Source organism: Rhamphochromis longiceps, linkage group LG5 (genome assembly GCF_057381845.1).
Source record: "Rhamphochromis longiceps isolate RC_006_pf linkage group LG5, R_longiceps_female_GT1.1, whole genome shotgun sequence".
Lineage (NCBI taxonomy): Eukaryota > Metazoa > Chordata > Actinopteri > Cichliformes > Cichlidae > Rhamphochromis > Rhamphochromis longiceps.
In genome coordinates this window covers 13076712-13097632 of record NC_140561.1, presented here as the reverse complement: position 1 = coordinate 13097632, position 20921 = coordinate 13076712, and the positions used below count along the sequence as shown (strand labels likewise).

Here is a 20921-nt window from a genome sequence, read left to right as displayed (position 1 = left end):
CTTCTGGCAAGATTACGTTTTGCTTGACTCCTGCATTTAGTTTAGTGTAGTGTGTGGGTCAAGATTTGTTTATGTGCCTTCATGAAGAAGATTTGTGTACAGACCTAATTACAAAAAAGCTGGGATGCTCCGTAAAATGTCAATAAAAATGGAAAGCAATGGTTTTCAAATCTCATAAAGCCATATTTTATTCACAGTGGAAAACAGAAAGTATGTCAAACTTTAAAATTGATGCATTTTATTATTTCAGGAAACATATGAGCTGAGATCTATGTGCGTAAGGGACACAGGGCATTGCCTGTGATCTCTAGGCCCTCTGATAGCACTGTACTAAAAACAAATCGAGGAGGGAGCCTAATGGTACATCTTTCAACATCTTACAATGGCTGTGATTGCAGCCATTCCCCAACTCTCTATGAATGTGTATAGGAATTTCTTTTACTTATGTATGAATCACATTATTTTATTGTATAACGCCTTGGTGCCACTGGATTTTAACATGTCTGACACTCATACAGTAAGACAAATGGTGGGGGTCTAGTAGGAAGTTGGGGGAAGCAGACCACTCCACAGGAAGAACCTCTTTCAGGACTCTGGGAGGTAGCAAGGGAGTGTGAACCTTAAGGTGTGAAACAGCTGTGTACTGCCTTTTGTTCCTGGAGAAGGTATTTAACTGAGAGCCATGCTAGGCTCAGTGAGACTCTGCTGACCGTCTGCCCCGCGGTCATGCAGGCTCTCCACAAGCTTGGTTGTCTGTTCTTTGTGTGTTTGGATTAAAGAATGTTAGCTACCGCTCACCGCTCGTCTGCAGGCTTTATTTAAATGGAAAACTTCCACAACAAATGGTACTGATGGCCACGACCATTGTTCAAAGACCATTGATCAATGGTTATTGATCCATGTTGCATATTAATGATCAAGGAACTGACCTCCCAGCCCATTGTTCTTTCAGTGGTGCTAGTTTCAGTCATTGTGCAAAGGTACTGTTTATAAGATTGGGGAAACCTGCAGTCAGCTGATACTGAAGAAGTCATTTGGATGAGTGACAAAACGCTTCTCCCACTGAAAACGCTACGTCCAGATGAACAGAATCTACCTTTTGGGATTCGGGACTGATAACTCGTTAGAATCAGACAAGAATGGGACAAAATTGCTGTCCCAAAAGTTCAGCAGCTACTCTATGGTCTGTGTAAGACGTACCCATGACTGTTGTTATAATAGATTATAACGTATTGTTAATAAAATATGGGTTTATGAGATTTTCACACTGTTGCATTCTGTTTTTATTTACATTTTGCAAAAGTGTCCCGGCTATTTTTGGAATGCAGTACTTAAACAGCCCCATTGTAAAAAGTAAAAGTTAGGAGTAACTGTGTTTAAGTTATGGTAAATGGCCTGCATTTGTATAGCGCTTTACTCAGTCCCTAAGGACCCCAAAGTGCTGTACACTACATTCAGTCTTTCACACACTGGTGATGGCAAGCTACATTGTAGCCCCAGCTGCCCTGGGGCGCACTGACAGAGGCGAGGCTGCTGGACACTGGCGCCACCGGGCCCTCTGACCACCACCAGTAGGCAAACATGGGGTTAGTATCTTTATTCCGTTTCTGGGTTTTTATCTAAGATAGTTATTTTTAAGAAATTGTTTTACAGTCTTCTTTGCAGCCAGATTGTGCATCAATAGTTCTGTGATTGAAATGTTTTAGTGTTCCAGCAGGAGTGACCCATAATCATGTCCCTCTTTATCTTTTGAAAGAGAAGTAAATAACACAGTGGCAAAGGTTTGATTTTACTTTTATCTGTCCTCTAAATAAACAAAACAAAAAAAAAACCCTGAAATGTTTTAGTTACAGTTGTGACACAGCGAGTGACAGACGTAGACTTCATGAAAAATGTTGGGGAAAAGGAGGTTTATTATGTTGTATTATATAAGGAGAAAAACCAGTATGCTGAGCTTGCCCACTGGCAACCTCATAATTCATATTCAATGTACGGTAGAGTACAAAATGCAGGAAATCATCTCAGCTGAGCACCTCAAATAAAAAAAGGATTTATATGACCACATTTTTAAAAAATCTAATTTTGGGGGAAAAAAAGTTGAGCTACTTTCTTGAGAATAAAGTCAAAATGTGGACATTAAAGTTGCTGTTTCAAGTCAGACTGCCACCGCTGCTCTAGGAGGTTTAACCTCTATAAAATGCCTTGTGTAGATGAGTTAGTGAAATTGTACTTCACAATGAGTTTTATTAACTTTACTGGAGTATTTATTTTTCTAACAGCTTTTTCCTTTAACTTGTTACATTTTTACACAAATATCTGTACTTTCTACTCCTTACAACAGTATCATTTAAATGATTTATTATCAGGGGGTTGTGTGTGTGTGTGAACAAGAGCAGGTGTGTGTAAGTTCAGCATCTAGCTAGCGCTACAGAAGAGGAATTGGGCATAAAGGGAGTTTCTACAACATTTCTATCAACTCAACAAACATCAGCAAACACACAAACTGTTTTTGTGCAGTTTGTAGTAGTACTGTGTTGCTAGCTAAAGGTCCAGCTGCTGTATTTCCTGGAAGAGAAAAGAATGAGAGTTCACCTCATTCAGAGATGGAGAAAGATGTAGGAAAAGACAGGACAGGAGAGGAAGAAGAGATGTTATATCTCAAGGTAAGGCGCTGCTCAGTGATGCTTCATAAACTGCAGATTTGAAGATTACATGTAATGTCAGCATTTAAATTGTATATTGTATTTGTATATACATTTTATATTTTAATTTTGTGAGACTTCCTGAAAAATAAATAAAGCTATAATAACTTTGTGTTATTCGAATGTTGCATGAAAAGACTGGGTAGTTTAGTACAGGTTAAAACAGGTTAGCTTGAATTAATGTGGTGAATCCAACACACTGTATTGGACTGGTGCATGGTGGCTGTTGTGCTTATCGTCAGTGTTGGGTTACATCAAGTGTTGCAGAGATTAATTTACATTTCAGCTGATGACGCTTACATTCATTGACTGAATTCAATCGTTATACCAACTTTATACTGTCTACTAGAAAGACAATACACAGTATACTGTTGGAAATGGAACTCAGCCAAGATAGCTGGGAAACATCTGCTTATGTCTTTTTGAATTATGTTGTGTAAATCCACAAAGAGCAGCAGGTCAGCTGATCACAGCTTGTCCAGTGAGAAAATCTACTGGAGCCAACAACAGAAATTGTTGTGAGGTGTTAGTATTTTTCCCACGTTGAACCATTACAACAGATCATAGTGTTCCCTCACTTGACAAATCTCACTTTAACCACTAGCTGTTCTCATTTTATGTGTGGATGCAAAGTCATCCTCTACCATGTAGGCAACAAAAAAATAAGTTTTTACATTTATTTTTATTCCCTAAAAAACAGATTCAAGCTGAGTACATTCATTAGAATTAGAATTTAGATTCAAATAACATTTGTAGTCTCATGTACTAATAATATATTTGTATATATGGCAGAAGGTCCAGTTACCTGTGCATAAAAGTACCAAACAGCCGGATGGTTGCATCTCCCTGAGCTTGGTTCTACAGAATAATGTCTATACTTTCACCACCTCTGCCAATGGTTACACCCTCATGTAGTAAAGAGGGGTCCCTAAAATGTGGTCCTAAATAACTGTAGATTTTGTTTGTCTGTGGTTATTTAGATATTAGTTGGTCAGTGAAATATTTTATTTGGGTGGGTTGCCATAAAATCTTGCAGAGACATACAAGCTCACCAGAGGATGAGGTGCAATTACTTTTTGGTCTCCTGATTTTTTTTTTTTATCTGATTGCACCACACTATTGATATTTCTGTATTTGTAATGAAATACCTCACATTTTTTCTTTAATATAACCTGCCATGGAATTTGATACAGAAGTGTACGTTCCCCTTAATCTTTCATACCCGACCAATACTTGTTGTGTGTTGGCCTACTGGCCAAACAAATGCTCACTTTCACCATTTAAGTTTATTGCATATATTTGTCTGACACCATGCACAGAAGTATTGTTCTAGTGCTACATGAATAGGCCATTAAATTAAGGTAAAGGAAACATTATGTGTGTTAACATTGTCACTGATTTTAGCATTTAGAGAAAAGTGCTCCCTAACTGGAATACAGATGCTAGCTAGCAGCTAGCAAAAAAAAAAATAGCTACTGAATTCCTTTAAAGAGATTAAGTGATTAACATTTCTGTGTCTTCCTTGACCTCATATAGTCTCTGTAAGAGATGCTTAGAGTAGGTACTGTACATTCATTCTGGGGATTAGAAACAAGACTTAGACCACACGCTGCGGCTATGTTCTCCCCTTTTATCTGAGCCCTCCAGCCGATGCTAACAGAGGTGTTTAGGGCAGAGAGGGCGCGCCAAGCTCCATTTGTGACGTCAACAAAAGGCTGCACTAGTCTCAGGATGCCACATGCCAAATTTGATGGCGATTAATTAAATTCCGAAGAAAGCAGGTGGGTCCTAAGACATTTCAGTTCTGAAAAGTGTTGGCATCTGCCGCAGCTGCAGCAGTTCTGACAAAGACAGATAGGAGACGTTTTAAACAAATTTAAACAAGCTGCCGTCTTGTGCAGCTAAGCAGCCGAATAAATCTGCCTTTAAAAAACCCAAATAATACAGCATTTCACTGTCGCAAAATGCCATCAGTGGAGAAAATGGGTAAATAATAGAGCTCTTTCAGAGTGTCCATGGAGATAAACAGAGGAGTGTCATAGAACAGTACAGTAACTATTGAGGATTTACCTCCCGCTTATTGTGATCAACCATCTGTTGCTGAGCCTTGAGAGCTGCACTCTAATTTGATTTGTGTGCTAGAAACAGCTGGCAAATATTGTTATTGCATTTTCTTCCATTTAGAGTGCATAGGTGTTGACAGAGCAGAGCAATAATGTGAAAATTAATATACAAATTACCTCGTGATGATATTAATCAAAGACACACTTCTTTGCAACAGTGTCAACCAGAAGACAACCACAATTCCATTAGTTGCCATTTAAGATGGTGTGTTTTTTTTTTAATGATCAATACACCTGCAATAATTGTCCCAACAGTGCCATTCTGAAAGTCAACAGCAGCAGAACGCAGGCGCATTTCCTCTATGAGAATGTTCTTCATCTAGTCCCATTTTCATGGTTTTTTTTAAATCTCAAGAGTCCCTTTAAATAGAGTGGTCACTAAACCTCACTGACTTCTAGTCTCTGACCTTGAGAAGTGATAACCAGTGCATGCTGTTTTCAAAAGCATTGCAGTTCAGATGCAGTGTCGCTGCATACGCTTATACACTCTGCTGTTGGAGACGTTCTTAATGAGAGACGAGAGACACAAGAAGGGAAGACGGGCTGTGAAAAAAGTGGAATGGAGACATTCAAAGAAAAGTATTAGAGTGAAAAATGGTGCTGCATTTTGTGCAGGCGTGTGTGTGTGTGTGTGTGGGGGGGGGGGGGGGGGGGGTTATGTGTGTCTTTGAGAGACCCGAAGAGGAGCTGATGAGTCTCTAACAAGCAGCTTCATCAGAGTGAGGAATGAGCTGCCAAGCAGGATCTTTCTTTTGACCTACCTTGGAGAGCAGCGGCTGGATGGATGGACAGATGGGTGGATAGATGGATGGAGAAAGACAGAACAGAGAGAAATAGGGAGAGGATCTACTGAAGTGCAGTGCAGAGGCTCCTTTCTTCATTGCATGTCAAGGCAGTGTCTGTGTGCCGGGAGACAATCACTTATCTGCTTGCTCTGATCCCACAGTCACAACTTGAAGCACCACCAGTACACAGGCAATGACCAGGGAAATGATGCAGCAGACATGATGGATAAAGAGGATGCACACTGCTGCTTTTGGCACCATATCAGCAATACCTCGTCCAATAAGTTGTCCGGTGAAAGGCAGATTCCAGTTTGGAGAAGTAGTTATGTACCTGAAAATTGTATTTAACCTTTTTTTTATCCCGTGGATGAAATATTAACTAAATGTCAACGTGATTTCGTTTTTCCAATATATTTATTTTTTTCTTTGAAGAGAGATTTTCTCTGGCAGCTGCTTTTGCTCTCTCCCTCTCCTTCCCTCTCTCACTCCATCACAGAGCTCAGTGCATGCACTGCCATTAGTATGCACACTAAGTTCAGTCTCAATTTGATGTGCAGCCACATGATTTCACAGTCCACCCCGGTGGCACAGATCAAATTTACAGGTATGTAGAAGCAAGACTGATGAGGAGATTCAGATTTTCATTTTATCACTACATAAGGTTTTCACAGTTACAGTGCTGTAAAAAGCTCAAATACACACACCCAGTATGTGAACACTGTGTTAATGTTCATGCAATCATTCCAAAACCGTTTGGTCTTTTGCCACAGTACCAACATATTATTCAAATTTGGGGGCAACAAGAATACAAAAAGCATGAAAAACTGTTTTCTAAGCTTTTATCTAGTCTGTCTGTTTCTTTGCACAAAGACTCCTAGTCAGTGAGAATGACCTTGAGAATCGAATGTAGCCACGAGTTCAAAACAAGTCATGATTCTAATCTCTATAATTAATGGCTACAAGAGGCTGTGTCATTCATTACAGCTGATATTTAATCTCGTAGACAGGGAATATTTTCTGTCAGTGAATCAAAGCATGTTTCAATCCATGCATGATTCTTGTAGAGGACTGCTTTGGGAGATGAAGTACCCACTCTCACTCCAATAGGGAAGCGCAAAAGTTAGAGAGTTTGCATTACACCGGCTTCATTCAGCAAGCCAATTCAGTCAGTTTCCACGAGAAACTAAAAACCTTTAATTGCAAGATTATCTCTGCACATGCATAAAACACAGTATTCATATGAAAATACTCAAAAGTAGCAAAGCATTGATTCAAAAAGATGTCAATAGTTGGGAAAGTTTCTGCAGGGAAGCAGAGTAAGCCTCAGCCCATCATTTTTGGGCAACAAATCATCTCACTTATTGCTCTGCTACATGACTTATTTTCTGCGTTGTGGCGTCAACAATAGAAATGGATGATACCGAAGCAGCTCTCCCACTTGCGTTACCACATCAAGATGTTATCTCCCGCTTAAAAGCTTATCAAGCAAACAGTAACGATGCTGAGTGACTGAATTGTGTGTTTTGATGGATATCGCTGTGAGTAATCTGACACCAAATTGTGTTCCACTTCTCATATTGTGCCGATTTCAGAGCCTGCAAACAACCGCGCTGCCCTTCTCTGCTAATTCGTAACCTCGCCCTCGCGCCCCCCCCCCCCCCCCCCCCCCAATCTCTCAGCTCACTTATCGTCATTCGTCATAGCTTTGAATTTTTTTTCCCCACAGGTAGAGAAATGGGTTGAAAACCCATTTCAGTGCTCTGTTACAGAAAAATAGATCATCATTGTCCGATTTCTGTTTGGCCCACAGTTAATCTGTTGTACAGTGTGTACCGTGCTGTACTTTCAGTAGTCTCTATTTTGCTCCAGTGATAGGACTGAAAACCTGTCTCTGACTTTTGCCTTTGTAAGAAGGATAATTAGCATCTACAGTAGAAAGGAAAATCATAAAGGATGATGAGTATTAACAGTGGGGACTCCTTTCATTGTACAATTTCCCCACAGTGGCTACAATTACTGTAATCACTACAGTGGTGAATGTAAGGAGAAAGCATTTTCTTTATGATACTCCGTCTACTGGAAATATGTGTTCTGCTGAAAAATAATAATACTAATAACGATGATAACATGTCACATGATGTAACATGATGTAACTTTTCACAAGGTAAAAGCTGACTTTTGCTTTTACTAAATAGCCATGCTCGAATGCAGGGAGAAAAGCTGGGAAATGTTTTCCACATTATCAGACAGGCAGTGTTTTTGCTACAAGACATTTACATAATTACTCTTTGTTGGACACACAAACTTAATAGGATGGCCAGATATCTGTTGTTGACAGACAAGTCAAAATGTTAAAAACTGATAAAACAATGAGGAAAAAAAACAATGATAATAAAATATTGGCGTAAACACAATTGCTCTGTAATCCTGACCATACCAATACAATATAACCAAAAATATGATCTGATGATATAAATATCAGATATTTCGTTTTTAATTTATCAAATTTTCACCTCAGTATGAAAAAGTAAAATAAAAAGTAACACCTACAGTTATTTATTCAGAAAACTGTCAGCAGTAAAATTAGTGTGAGTTTATGGTCTGTCATCTACAAGCAGGTATGGAAAAAAACGCTGTTACCGTAGTAACTTAGAAAAAAGAAAAAGAAAGAAAGAAAAACCCAATGGTGAATTGTAGCTCTTAGTGACAGCTTCATGCTCCTGTGTTTTTCATAGTCCACACACTCTCTTGTCCTTGCTGCCACCATGATCAAGGTCAGCAGCTAAATGCCAATTCTGACATCGTTACTCTGCATTGTCATTCAGAAGAGAAGTTAGCACATTGATTTTTTTTCCTCTTTTGCTCTAAGGCTGATTGTCACATGGAAATTGGTCTGTGTAAAAATGATCAGTGTTCTGCTGTACAATTATCACCTTACCAATGTATCATTAAAAAAAGGCAATATTTATTTAATAATGGGTATAATGGGCTAAATTACTTGTCAGGCAATGGTGCTGGAGCTCAATAGCAAACACAAGCCTGGCTTGTAGAACATGTGAAAGAGCAGCTAGCAGTTGTTCATAGATTCAAATGAATGAAATACATGGAGTTGATGGTGCAAGCATGCCGGTAAGAAGGTGGACTTGTGCAAAATCATACAAAGCCCATATTGCTCAGCTTCATGAAAAGTGGGCAGATTATTTGCACAGCAAAGTGCCATTTTTCTGCATACACTACTCTGGGAATTTTTGCATGCATCCATAATTTGATGTTAAGTGCCTGCTGATGCATTATGCAGATTAGATAATGCATTATGTGTAATTCAAGCAGACCATAACTGAACCCAGGATGACATTCAAGGTCCTCATGCAGAAATCCGGATATGGCGTTGATTGCTGGTTCGGCCAGCTACCGGCTTCCTTGCATCACAACTCCTCCACTGCTCATTGTGTATCACGCAGGATTCAAAATAGACCTCTTGGTGCACCCTGTGTTCTATAAAACAATCCCATCGAGTTTTGCAACTTTACTTTCAGCAGTTTTCTTTTTCCTTTTTTGGAAGAGGTGAACTGAAACTTATGGTCTGCTTTCAGGCCATTCTGCAGGGATCATGGCATCCAATTGTTTTGTCTGGGTAATGCCGCTTTTTGAAGGCTACTCAATGGTGCTGTTCAAAAAGGCAGTTTTGTGATTTTGAATGGACAATTTAGTTGCTCATTTCACCATCCGACTCTCATTTAGAGTGAGCAGTGACCTGTGTCATATGGACACTGAATGGAGGTCAGGCACCGCTAACTGTACTGCTGGGTGCAGTAAAAGACAGAGAGGTACAGCTACACCTGCGGGCCTAGACTCAGCAGTCGTGTTGACTTGTAATGACATAGGGTTAGACACATGCAAGGGACACAACTGACGAGAGGAATAAACTGAGAAACACAATGTGATAAAGCAAGGTTTGCTGACTTGATCCAATGCATTTTTTCACAGGCATGTAAACACAGTAAATTTTGTGCAATAGCGTTTCTGGCACAGCTCTGTACTATTTCTGGCTTCACCCTCCTGTCATGGAAATAAGATAAGCAAGGTATAAGTGAAGAAATGCCAACCATCTCTGCCCTTGCAAAATATGAGTACCGTGTAAGAGAGTATCCGCCAAAGATATGCATACACCTGAAAGACCAGAAGTAGGCTACATTCTGCATATATTTACCATAATCACTTTCCCCCCTTTTTCATCAATCTGTGAGGTAACTTTTCACAACTTTTAATGTGTTTCCTTCTGAGATTTTAGTTTATTTTTTTTGCCTTTTCTTTTTTTAACTACCAGCTATTAGTTTTCATTGCATTTCTCAACAACTATGTGGGTAATAAAATCTTGAATTGACATTTAGGCTATAACGGTTGTCATCCATCCCTGTAGTACCCATCCCCCTCCCCCTTCGCTGGGGTTTCGCAGTGGGTCTTCTTGCGGCGGTCCATGACACGGAGAGTTATATATGCCAGGGTATTACAGAGCCCTTCTTAATCCGGTTTGTCATGCTGCTCCCTCCGGAGTGGGGTAATTTCATGGTGCTGAACTGGTATTGATAGAGCCTTGGTAAATGAGGCACGCAGCAATCGTTAACTTTAATAACCATAAAGATGTGAGCATTGGAGTCATACAGGCCCACGAGAGGAAACCCATACAAGTGATTAAGAATCGACCTGTGCCGTGGCCAGCATGCACCTTGCATCTCGTATTTATACTAATGGAATTACCTGTTAAAGATGTCAAGACTATTACCACCAATGGTGCAATTACTGCAATATACTTTTCCTATTCAGTAAACTGGAGCCTATTTCGGTGCACTCATGCATGAAGAATGTCTGTCTGTTAAAGCAGAGTGCATTAGATATGTTTATTTCTATTTTTTCCTTAGGTTTCTACTCATTTATCAAACTCCATCCATATACAGTTTCTGTAAATTCAACCTGTGGTGGAGTGGTATTCAGTATTCTGTGAGGGCATAGCTAGACTTAGGAGTAAGCCATACCAGCAGAGGGGAAAAAACAGCATTCATTCATGTGACTCCAGTATAACTGGGTCAGTGGTTCTGTCAGTCAGCTTGAGCTCTAGAGCACCCCACCCCCCTGTTTGCTACCCCTCTGTCCCTCACGTTTGTGGTAGCTCCAGGCGAGACTATAGCTGCAATGCCCACTTGTTTGTCTTCTCCCATTACTGTGGGTTATGCTGCCTCAGGAGGAAAGTGAAATCCAGGCCACAGACGGGTCAGTGAAAACCAGCCAAAAGCCTTCAGACTGGCTGAGGTCAGACAAACTATACGGATCACTGCAATAGGGGCTGATGGGCACTTGATAAATGGTGAATGCACTCCAGCTCCTGATGCATCAGTGACACGTAGGTCAAAATGGTTTTAGACTGGAAAAACAATGGTCAACAATGCCTCAGATTAATTTCTTATAATTTTTCTTCATAAAAGGTTCCAAAGCTGGAAATACTTCAACTGCTCCAACATCTCGAAGCCTGTCTTCTTGAGGCAACTTTTATTATTCATTGGTAAAAGTCTTATTGGTTTTCTAAGAAAGTAACTAGGGCTCAGGCATGGAAGTATGAGGTGCATTCAAATGGTTCCATGACTGGGATTATAAAAAGTAAAAGACATTTCTAATTTAAATGTAGCTGCTCTCCCCTTGGATGTAAGGCTGTGCAGCTACAGTATAAACCATTCCCAGTGCTCCTATCAGCACAAACATCAACATACTGGTGAGGAACCAGCTGTGATTGTGAAGGCCATGAAAGACCACCTATCATATCACTTACATGTTCCATAAGGTGTGTTTAAACGTTACCCTAAGTCCACTAAACTTGATGTTTAAGCAACGAAAAGAAATTCTGATGAGCGTCATTAAACATATAATCAGAGGGACAGCTGGCCCACAGCCACTTTGATGCCATTGTTTCTTCAAACAAGTCATTAATATACTCACTTTTTTTTTATTTCCCAAAGAACATAAAACTAATCATGACAAAGCATACTTTGAACTTTTAAATCTAATGAAATGCATCTGATTGAAAACGGCGCATCAGAAGCTTTTGTTTTTTTGTTTTTTAAAAGGAGGTCATTTTCCATTATGCATGATTTGACTGAAAGAAAAGTTGACAGACACTAACTTGTCAAACAATCTGCTGCTTGATAAAACTTTGTGAGGGTTTGAATTGACTTCTCTGGCTCACAGTACAAGGTAACTTTGTTCACTTGTGAGGAAAAAAATAAGGCGACTGCAAGAGTCTCAATTTGTCCTCCAAATGTGCATCATTTTCAGCGCTAATTTAAAATGCTGCTCTCACTCTGCTTCATAAATGCAAACTGGGTCTCAAATTTACATTTTAGCTCTACATGCATCTACATTTATTTACTGACAAAGGGAACCATAATTCCTTTTGCCACCTGAGATGTAAATTGACAATTAAAAGTTCTGAGACTGTGGATAGCTGTCAGTTACCCAGAAGCACCAGTGAGCAACAACAACAACAAGCTAAGGAAAATGAAAGAACTGCAAGAAAATTGTGGTTGATGCAACACCTGCCTGACAAAACAAAATAGGGGCTCTGGCACGCAAGCTGAAGCAGCAAGTGTGCGCTGATTAAGTTGTTATGATGAGTCCTTGAGAAGCTTAAGGGACTGCTGTGTCCCTTCACTGGGCCATATGTTATTACTTAATAACTGTAGCAGCAAGAAAAGCAGTGCAAGAGAGAGATCAAGAGAGCTTGAGAAAGAGGAGGTGACAGAAATGCTTTGCTGATGGTGAGCCAGTGATTACTGCTCTTTGCCGCTGCATAGATTACAGTTGTCGAACTGCAGCTGAGCAAAGTTGTAGTGTAAAGAGGGTTTTTTTTTCCATCTGGTGCTGACATTGTTACAAGTACCTTAATTTTTCTGTCAAAAAATTTCTAATTCAGTGTGATCAAAAGGCTGTCAGTTGCCAGCTTTCTTTGTCACTCTGAATATAGAAAGCAGCTGTCACTTCCTGTGAACTTGAAGCCTTTAGGTGTTGCAAAATAAGCTGTCATGCTGCTGTGACCTTGAGAATATGCACAGCAAGACAGTGATCCATCTATCTACTCTATGGGTTTAAAGCAGCCAAAATTTCGGCTCCTTTTTAAGCCTTGGTATTGGACAGATGTTTTTAAACTATATCAATATATTTTCAATACATTTATGGTCACATAGTTTGATACTGCACTACATTTCTTTCTTAAAGCCCTTGTTTACATGCAACTCGTGTCTCGCATCTCACTCGACGTCTGACCTGGCACAGGGAAACGCGATAGAGGTCCACACTGCCAAAAAATATGGTTAATAAAATGAAAATAGTTTAATTACTTTAAAATTGTTCACACTTTTAAAGGTCAGATAGTGTGCAACAAAACCATGTTATTTGTAAAGAACAGCAGAAACACATACCATCCATAAATGAAAGCACTTCAAATGTTCTTCACCGATTACGTCAACAATGCCATAAAGTACAGTGTGTTAAATTTTGTTGACAGCCTTTAGTGCTTTTGTTGCTTATAAACACTCAACAAATATATATATATATATATATATATATATATATATATATAAATAATAGTGAGATATACAGATATATATTTATTGTCTAGCTTGTAAGCTACATAGAAATCTGTTCATTTAGAGAAAAAAACAAAAAACAAAACACAACCCTGCTGTGATCTGTAAATCTGGGGTTTCATGTTTACATGTCATACTTTAATGTTGGTGTTTCCAGTGATAATCTCCAAAAAACACATGCCTGTAATTATAAAAGAGACATTTAAGAGGCATAGTACTCTAGATCTATTGATCTCTGTGGTCAGTAATCTAAGGTCCCAGCTGTAATACACATTGTACCCTACCAGATTCACATCCTGGCTGTCGATCTAAATTCACTCCTCATTTAACCTCAAACTGTCGCGTTCATAGTAATTCATTTATATTTTAAATAAACAGTCACACAGTCCAAAGCCATGTAATTAGTGGGGTTAGGTTAATTGGTGATTCCAGATTGCCTGTAGCTGTGAGTGTGCATGGTTGTCTGTCTTTGTGTGTTAGCCCTGTGTCGGAGTGCCAACCCTGTCAAGGCTAGTGAAGCAGACTCAGGCGCAGACCACAAGCTCCTTCAAACAAGAGTGAATTTATTTACAGTACTCTTCACAGTGAAATATATATACAAAGGGTGTTTGGGGAAAGGGGGCCAGGGTTCCAGGGTCCGGGAGTGAAAGGGGCAGAAGTTCAGGGAGGGAAGATTTCCACACGGCTTCCTTAAACGCAAACAGCTCCTCTGCTCTCCACCACCACTCTGGCTCACGCTCAGTCACAGTGCACAGAGAACGGGTCCAGGGGGGAATCTACACACATACAGATAAACAGTTAGTCTCCAGGTTCAGGCGTCCTCACGACTTAAACTTTGCAGATTGCAGGACGCCTGACGCTGATGGCTCAACAATCCAGCAGCGAGTAGAGCAGGTCCGCCATCTTAAGTAGCCCTCTGATTCATAATCAGCAGCAGTGCTGATCATCCCCAGGTGCGTGGGCCAGGGGCGGGAGCCCACACTGAGCTCCGCCCCGGCAGGAGAAAGAGAGAGCGGGAGAGAGCGAGAGAGAAAGAGATAGCAGAGGCGAGAGAGGGAGAATAAACAAACAAGGCGTCTGACTGATGTCAGCTGGCGAGGTGCGGGGACCATGACAAACCCCTCCAGGGTGGATCCGGCCTCTTGCCCTTTGGTAGCTGGGATAGGCTCCAGCCCCCCCCGTGACCCTGACATAGGCCATGAATGAACACATTGAATGAATGAAAGAATGAATTGCCATCTGTTAAGCTATGTTTCTGTCATATTTAAATACTTTTTAAAAACATAGATGTTAATAATGGCTGTATGTGTGATGATGTTTGCTCAGTTTCATTCATACTGGCCCACCAGATATATACACATCCATACGCTGCGATCATTATAGTAAGGTAAATGTTGTCTGTGTTAGGTGCCATTTTTTTAGTGTAATCTTTTCCACCTCTGTCAGGCACACACAGGGTGGATGGAAAAGAAGACTTGCTAATTGAATGATAATGAATTCTTGTTCCTATTGTCTCTGTTTCTTGTCATATTTGAGTTTTAGTTTCTGTTTTTGTTTTATCCCGTTCAAAATTAATATTTAGTTCCCTCTGCGTTTCACTTTGCCTTTCCATTGCACATTCTTTCATTGTGAATATTTATTTTCATCTTTCATGTCTACTTGTGTCAGTTATTATTTGTTCATTTTCTGTTTTACTGTGACAGTTTTTAGCGTGAGCTATGAGTCAATTTGATCCTGCCTCCAGCGTCCTGCCTTTGGGTCCACACCTCTGCGCCCTCCACAACTAGACTTGGCTTTATAAGTGCATTAACCTTTCATGTAAAAACCTGATGAGTGCAATTTTCGACACCACCTGTTCAAAAAGCTTAGACATGTGGACATTTTCAGCTGCTTGTAACCCTGTGTTGTACATGCCACATAACAGACTGTTACAAACACCCCCAAACGAAAGCTGCCTGTATGGACCCAACTAGCTAATGTTACAGTTGCTGCTGTGGAAAACAACATTTAGTATATTTTGTGCCCTGAATTAAAAATGACATGTATTTAGTTTGAAAGAAGAGAGTAAGAATATGAATAAAGAACAGAATAGGGAGCACTGAAAAGACAAAAATATGATTTGGCTGATTTGCATCGATATCCTGACTTTGGGAAGACACCGTTTCACTGCTGCAAACTCGGCACCTGAATGGTCCACAAACCTAGAGGAAAGTTTGTTTTTCCTTTTTTAATGTTTCCCTGTCTTAAAGATTGTTGCATCTCACATATGGCTTTGAGTTCCCACCAAAATGGACAAAAAAACTCTACTTGGTAGAAAAATACCTAGATTTATACCATTAAATAATTTATTACCATTCAGCCTAAGATAACAAAATGTGATTGATTTATATGTCTTTTTTGGCTTATATCAGACAGCCATGCGCCCTCTAAACCATCTGTTTTTAGAAGAGAGTACCCATCCTTAAAGTCTTTTCTCTTCTGAAATTGAACATGAAATATAACTAATAAAGTACAACTTATAATCCCCAATTATTAATTCGTCCATCAGGGAAATAATTACAATATCTCATAACAGACGATATGAGATAGTAAAAATTATTTCCTCCAGCAGTAAGCTTGAGGTCTTCATCTGTGACAGGAGTAATTTTATGCTGTTTGACAGATGATGCAACCCACAGTCCATTTCTGCAGAAAGTAAACAGGGAGTCAGTTTTGACCGGTTTTTACTTGTGGATTATTTCTGGCACTGTAACATTACACAAGCATTAGAAACTCAGGTTAAACCAGACTAATGAAAAGGTTTAGGCTTGATTAACACTAAACACCATACTCCAATATAGTCTTAAAGACATTAGTTATTTTAGAAGCATTAAGGCTGCTCATGACTTATAACACAGAATACACAGTAGGAGTCAATCTCTAAACTATAGCTTCTCGCTGAAAAGAATATCTGATGTACTAACTTGGTGCATTCATACTGTATATCTGTAAAAAGTTATTTTATAGTTAAGTTCAGAGTGGTTTCCACAAACATAAACTTTGATAACCAGAGGAAATATCTGATATGATCTATGCCTTCTTATCTTGCACTCTCATTCCTACTTCTCATATATATCTCTACTTTTTACAGCCTTCCTTCATTAACACCTCCTAATTGGCCATTGGGCTAAGCTGAAAACAATGAAGCATTGATTTCCTTAAGCATAATCACCTCATCCACTCATTTAATGACTGCTGTCACTGTAGGCTGCCGAGAGAAAAATGACCGGTCAATGGTCCCATCGATACCCTTCACCTTCCTTCACCAAAGGCTAGAGTGCACCGTCACCCACTCCATCTTTGCAGTTTGTTTTAACCCCTTTAGTTGCCTGACAGGCTCCAAGCACTGCATCCATCACAACCACAGTCTTAAGCTGTTCTGATCCCACATTGCACCAGAACACACACTGATTACTACTGTGCACGTGAGCAGAATAAATCTGTTATGAAATACCACACAATATATGCATTGAGACACAAACCACCAAATTTATGTGACGATAATAGATGGTCGTTAACCTCACTCTGAGCTCTTAGTTACCTGAATGGCAATATGGCTTGTCCAAATGGCCATTTGTTGTCTAAGTGGCACTAGTGACTGGCCCAGAAGAGTAATGAAGCTGCTCTTTCCTCCACATACCAGATGCTTCATCGCGATCATGCTGCTGGGAATCGCACCAAAACATGCTTGTGTGCATGTTAGGGATGTTTGTTCAGTCTGTTCTCTTAGAAATGAATATGGTAAACATAAAACACTAAATGTCTTATGTTCTTTCACAGGTCTAAAACACACAGCCATATTCCACCAACATCAGTTGTTTTCATTTTGTTTTTGTCTGCTTTCCTTTTTGTTTTGCTTTGCTTTGTCAATCAAATGCCTTCGCTGTATTGCTGGTAATTTTGTCAGTCATACTATATTTTATGTACCGCATTAAGAAAAAATCAAAGTAATGCACTGTCCTTCCAGACAACAATTACTTTTTAATTTATTTTACTGAAGGTGCAAAACAACTGTGAGAGCCAAAAGCCTGTTATATACTACACTATGGATTTCTATTACAAGCAATTGATAATGCTCAGATTTTTATCTGAGTTAACATATCTTCAAAATTCATCAACTAATTAATTGGGCAAAAGTTTCTAATGCATCCTCCCCTCATGGTGAAACAGCTGTCAAGATGATTCTTTCCAACATCTGTCCAGGGCTGGACTTTTCTAAACAATCCCAAAGACAAAATGTAAAAATATGATCATACAGCACTTCCTCATTGGTCATTCAAAACCAAGTATGTATTTTTATAGCTGACTTGCATGGGTATGACAGTTTAAAGTCTACAAAGACAGCTTACAACATTTAGATTGGCACTCTGCAACAGTTCACGTCCAGCTGTTTTTTTTTAATCTATGACCAGAATTGCTGGTTCATTGGCACTCTGTCTGTTTAGTCAGCTAAATAGTAACCATATTCAATTCAATTCAATTTTATTTGTATAGCGCCAAATCACAACAACAGTCGCCTCAAGGTGCTTTTCAGGACATTCAGGGTCACCTGGTCCAGCCCTAACTATATGCTTTAGCAAAAAGGAAAGTTTTAAGCCTAATCTTAAAAGTAGAGATAGTGTCTGTCTCCCGAATCCAAACGGGAAGCTGGTTCCACAGAAGAGGGGCCTGAAAACTGAAGGCTCTCCCTCCCATTCTACTTTTAAATACTCTATAACTATATATACATTCCATTTGTATAAAAGCTGCCTTCATGATCTCATTATGCGACTTAATCTCTGCTGCTGCTGACTTCCTAAGCTGAACTGTAACTTGTACAAAAGCAAAGTTCAACATCAACAGGATGTCTTTCATTTGGCTTCACTTGGCAGTTGGGATAAGCAGACACAAAAAGGTGGTTATCAGATTGAATTTTACAGATTAAAATTGTTATTCCATTCTGCATAATAGGCCTACAGATTTAGTTCTTATTCTTTCAGCTGCAGTGATGTTGAACAGCCTGAGAGAAAGTAAAGACTAAATAATCTATAAAAACAGAATTCAAGGGTAGGATCTACGTGCAAATTTAAATTAAGGACGAAAAGTAAAAATACTTCTGTTTTAGGATCATACATTAAGTCAACATGAAAAAAACCTTTCACACATGCACAGGGAATAGAGTTCCTGCTAATAATCTGTATTTATTACTGATCCTCATCAGGGAAGACAAAAACTGTAGATCCTTTAGACCTTCTTGCTAGGATTGATCTTCCGGGAATGATGATGCCGTTGTTTTCTAAAGAACTGTTTAGTCCTTAGGTTGGGATTTTGGACCTGTTAATCCCTAATCTGTGCTGGAGCAGAGCACAAGTTACCATGGCGATGTAAAGTAAACCAGCTACATGATACTGAAAACCCAGAGTTAATCCTAACATTACCTCACCTTGTTTGTTTGTTTGTTTTGTATTGGTTTGGTTTTTTTGGGCGGGGGTTGAGTTACACCCTTCCATGATTAAATGAAACTGTATTACCATTTGGGATAAGTGGTCCATTTTCTTACCTAACAGAATCACAAAGTGGAGAAACAATGAATTTTAACTCTACTTCCACTGAACAACTAAGTCCAGCGACACAGATCAAGATCATTCTCATCACATTCAAATAACAGATGCAAATATGTTAGGGTTTACTTTGGTAGTACCTTGTCAGAGGTTTTCCATTGGAAGTCTGGTAGCGCTAACCTGCAGATCATGTATCGTATTATTGGTGTGGGGATTCAGGCCAATTCAATATTCTATGATGCAACATTAAATCCTCTCTTGTCTAGCGATCTGCTTTGACTTAAAAGTAAGTCCGCAGGTCAGGAAACTCTCGCTAAAATATTCAACAAGGCAACACATTGTGAGGATTGGGGTTTTAGCAGACTCGAGGGATTGTTCTCCTCACTTTTATAGTCTGTGTTCTGCTTCCTCCTGCCTAGAAATATCAAGACAACAAGCACGGAGAGAGTGACATTAATTCTGCACGACAGCGCGGTCCAGCAGGATTGCAAATGTTTGCCTTTTAATCCAGATCTCATCGGCCTTTGGTCTGGCCGAGGCAGACATTGATGGGAATGGGAGAAGAAAACTGTTGCCAAACTTGTCTAGGCTGCTGGGAACTCAGTTCTGTAATTCATGACCCGAGCCATTTCAAACATTTGCACAACCAGCCCGGCCAGAGACACGCACACACCGGTGATTGTCATGCCAGCAGAAGCAAGTGCATCGTCTGAGCACAGCAGGATGTCCTCTTTAAAAAGCCATATCGCCACAAAAATAATGCACAGACAAGATTAAACGTGGCATTTGGTTGTCTCCCTCTCTTTCTGCACTCTATCTGTTCTATTCTGGATATTGGAGAGAATAAGTTAAACTCTCCTCTCCTCTCCCCTTGTCCTGGGATGAGCTCCAGTTTAATTGCTGGACGCTGGTGTCTGTTGTGGTGCCTGTCAAAAGAAGATAAAGAGTTTTTCCTGGGGCGTAAGGAAAAGGGAGAGCAGTGATAGAGGGCCTCTCTCCTGCAGCTCTGCTGGCTGCCCCACGCTTTATAATTGTGTGAAGGGGGCACTTCCAGTGGCTCTCTCATTACTCACCGGTATGCCAAGTCCCTGGTATCCAGACACACCTTGTCCTCTAGCTTTCTCTTTCTGTCTGTCTCACTCATTTTAGGATGTCCCTCAGCTCCATCACCCCCTCACCCTCCCTATTGTTATTTTGGCCTACTATTGCTATATGTGCTTATCACCTTCGCTTTCCACAGACATACCCCTTTGTCAGACTGGGACCTATTGTTCAGCAGTTGTCACGACTGATGTCACCTATACTTTGGAGTTATTGCTTTAGTGTACTATTGCTTATTGTATTGGCATCAGAGTCAATCATGTGCTGATTGGTATGAAGTGAGAACAGTCAGCACCAAGTAAGAGGCAATTAGATGGCGTTATTGAGATGCCTTGAGGGCTAATTTGCTTCATATACTTATGGTAGAAGTACCCAGTGATTGTATTGCAGCTCCCTATACAGGATGTCCATCTTTTATCTGCGTTGTTGTTGCTCGTTTGTGATTTCAAGTTCAAACTGCAGTGAGTTAAGGACACTTATTACATGGTTGCTTCAGATAGTTTACTGTTAAACGTTTCTTATTAACATCTCACATTTACTGACAGGGTGTCTTTTCAATCTCTCTCCAGAGGGTGGTACGTGCGAGGTGATTGCTGCCCACCGATGCTGTAACAAGAATCGTATCGAGGAGCGCTCTCAGACAGTCAAGTGCTCCTGTTTACCGGGGAAAGTGGCCGGAACGACACGCAACAAACCCTCCTGTGTGGATGGTGAGAACATCTAACGTGTTTTAAACTTATCTATAAATGCTCCTCTGAGAGACAGTCCTTGTCCGTCTGATACCTGTTCTAGCAGATATACTACTACCTGCGCTCTCCCAGTATAAATGACATCCAGAGACAGTACAGAGAGCATGTGTCCTACATGTGTGGCATTTCAGTCAGACAGCTCACGTTTGAAACGACTGCTTTCTTACAGGGGAAGATAACAAATATGATGCAAATAGAGAGTGAAGAGTAAACAAACCCCTTAGCCAACAGGTGGATGCTGGGGTTGA

General features: G+C 40.0%; 1 protein-coding gene across 3 annotated transcripts in view; it reads left to right on the top strand.

Annotated features, from left to right (window-relative positions):
- Window positions 1–20921, top strand: part of tafa1b (TAFA chemokine like family member 1b) — a 125025-nt gene that overhangs the window by 81295 nt on the left and 22809 nt on the right. For all 3 annotated transcript variants that reach the window (XM_085405927.1, XM_085405928.1, XM_085405926.1), the window contains exon 3: window positions 20494–20634. In XM_085405927.1, coding sequence (XP_085262053.1) covers window positions 20494–20634 — 141 coding nt within the window. The remainder of the gene's footprint in view (window positions 1–20493; window positions 20635–20921) is intronic.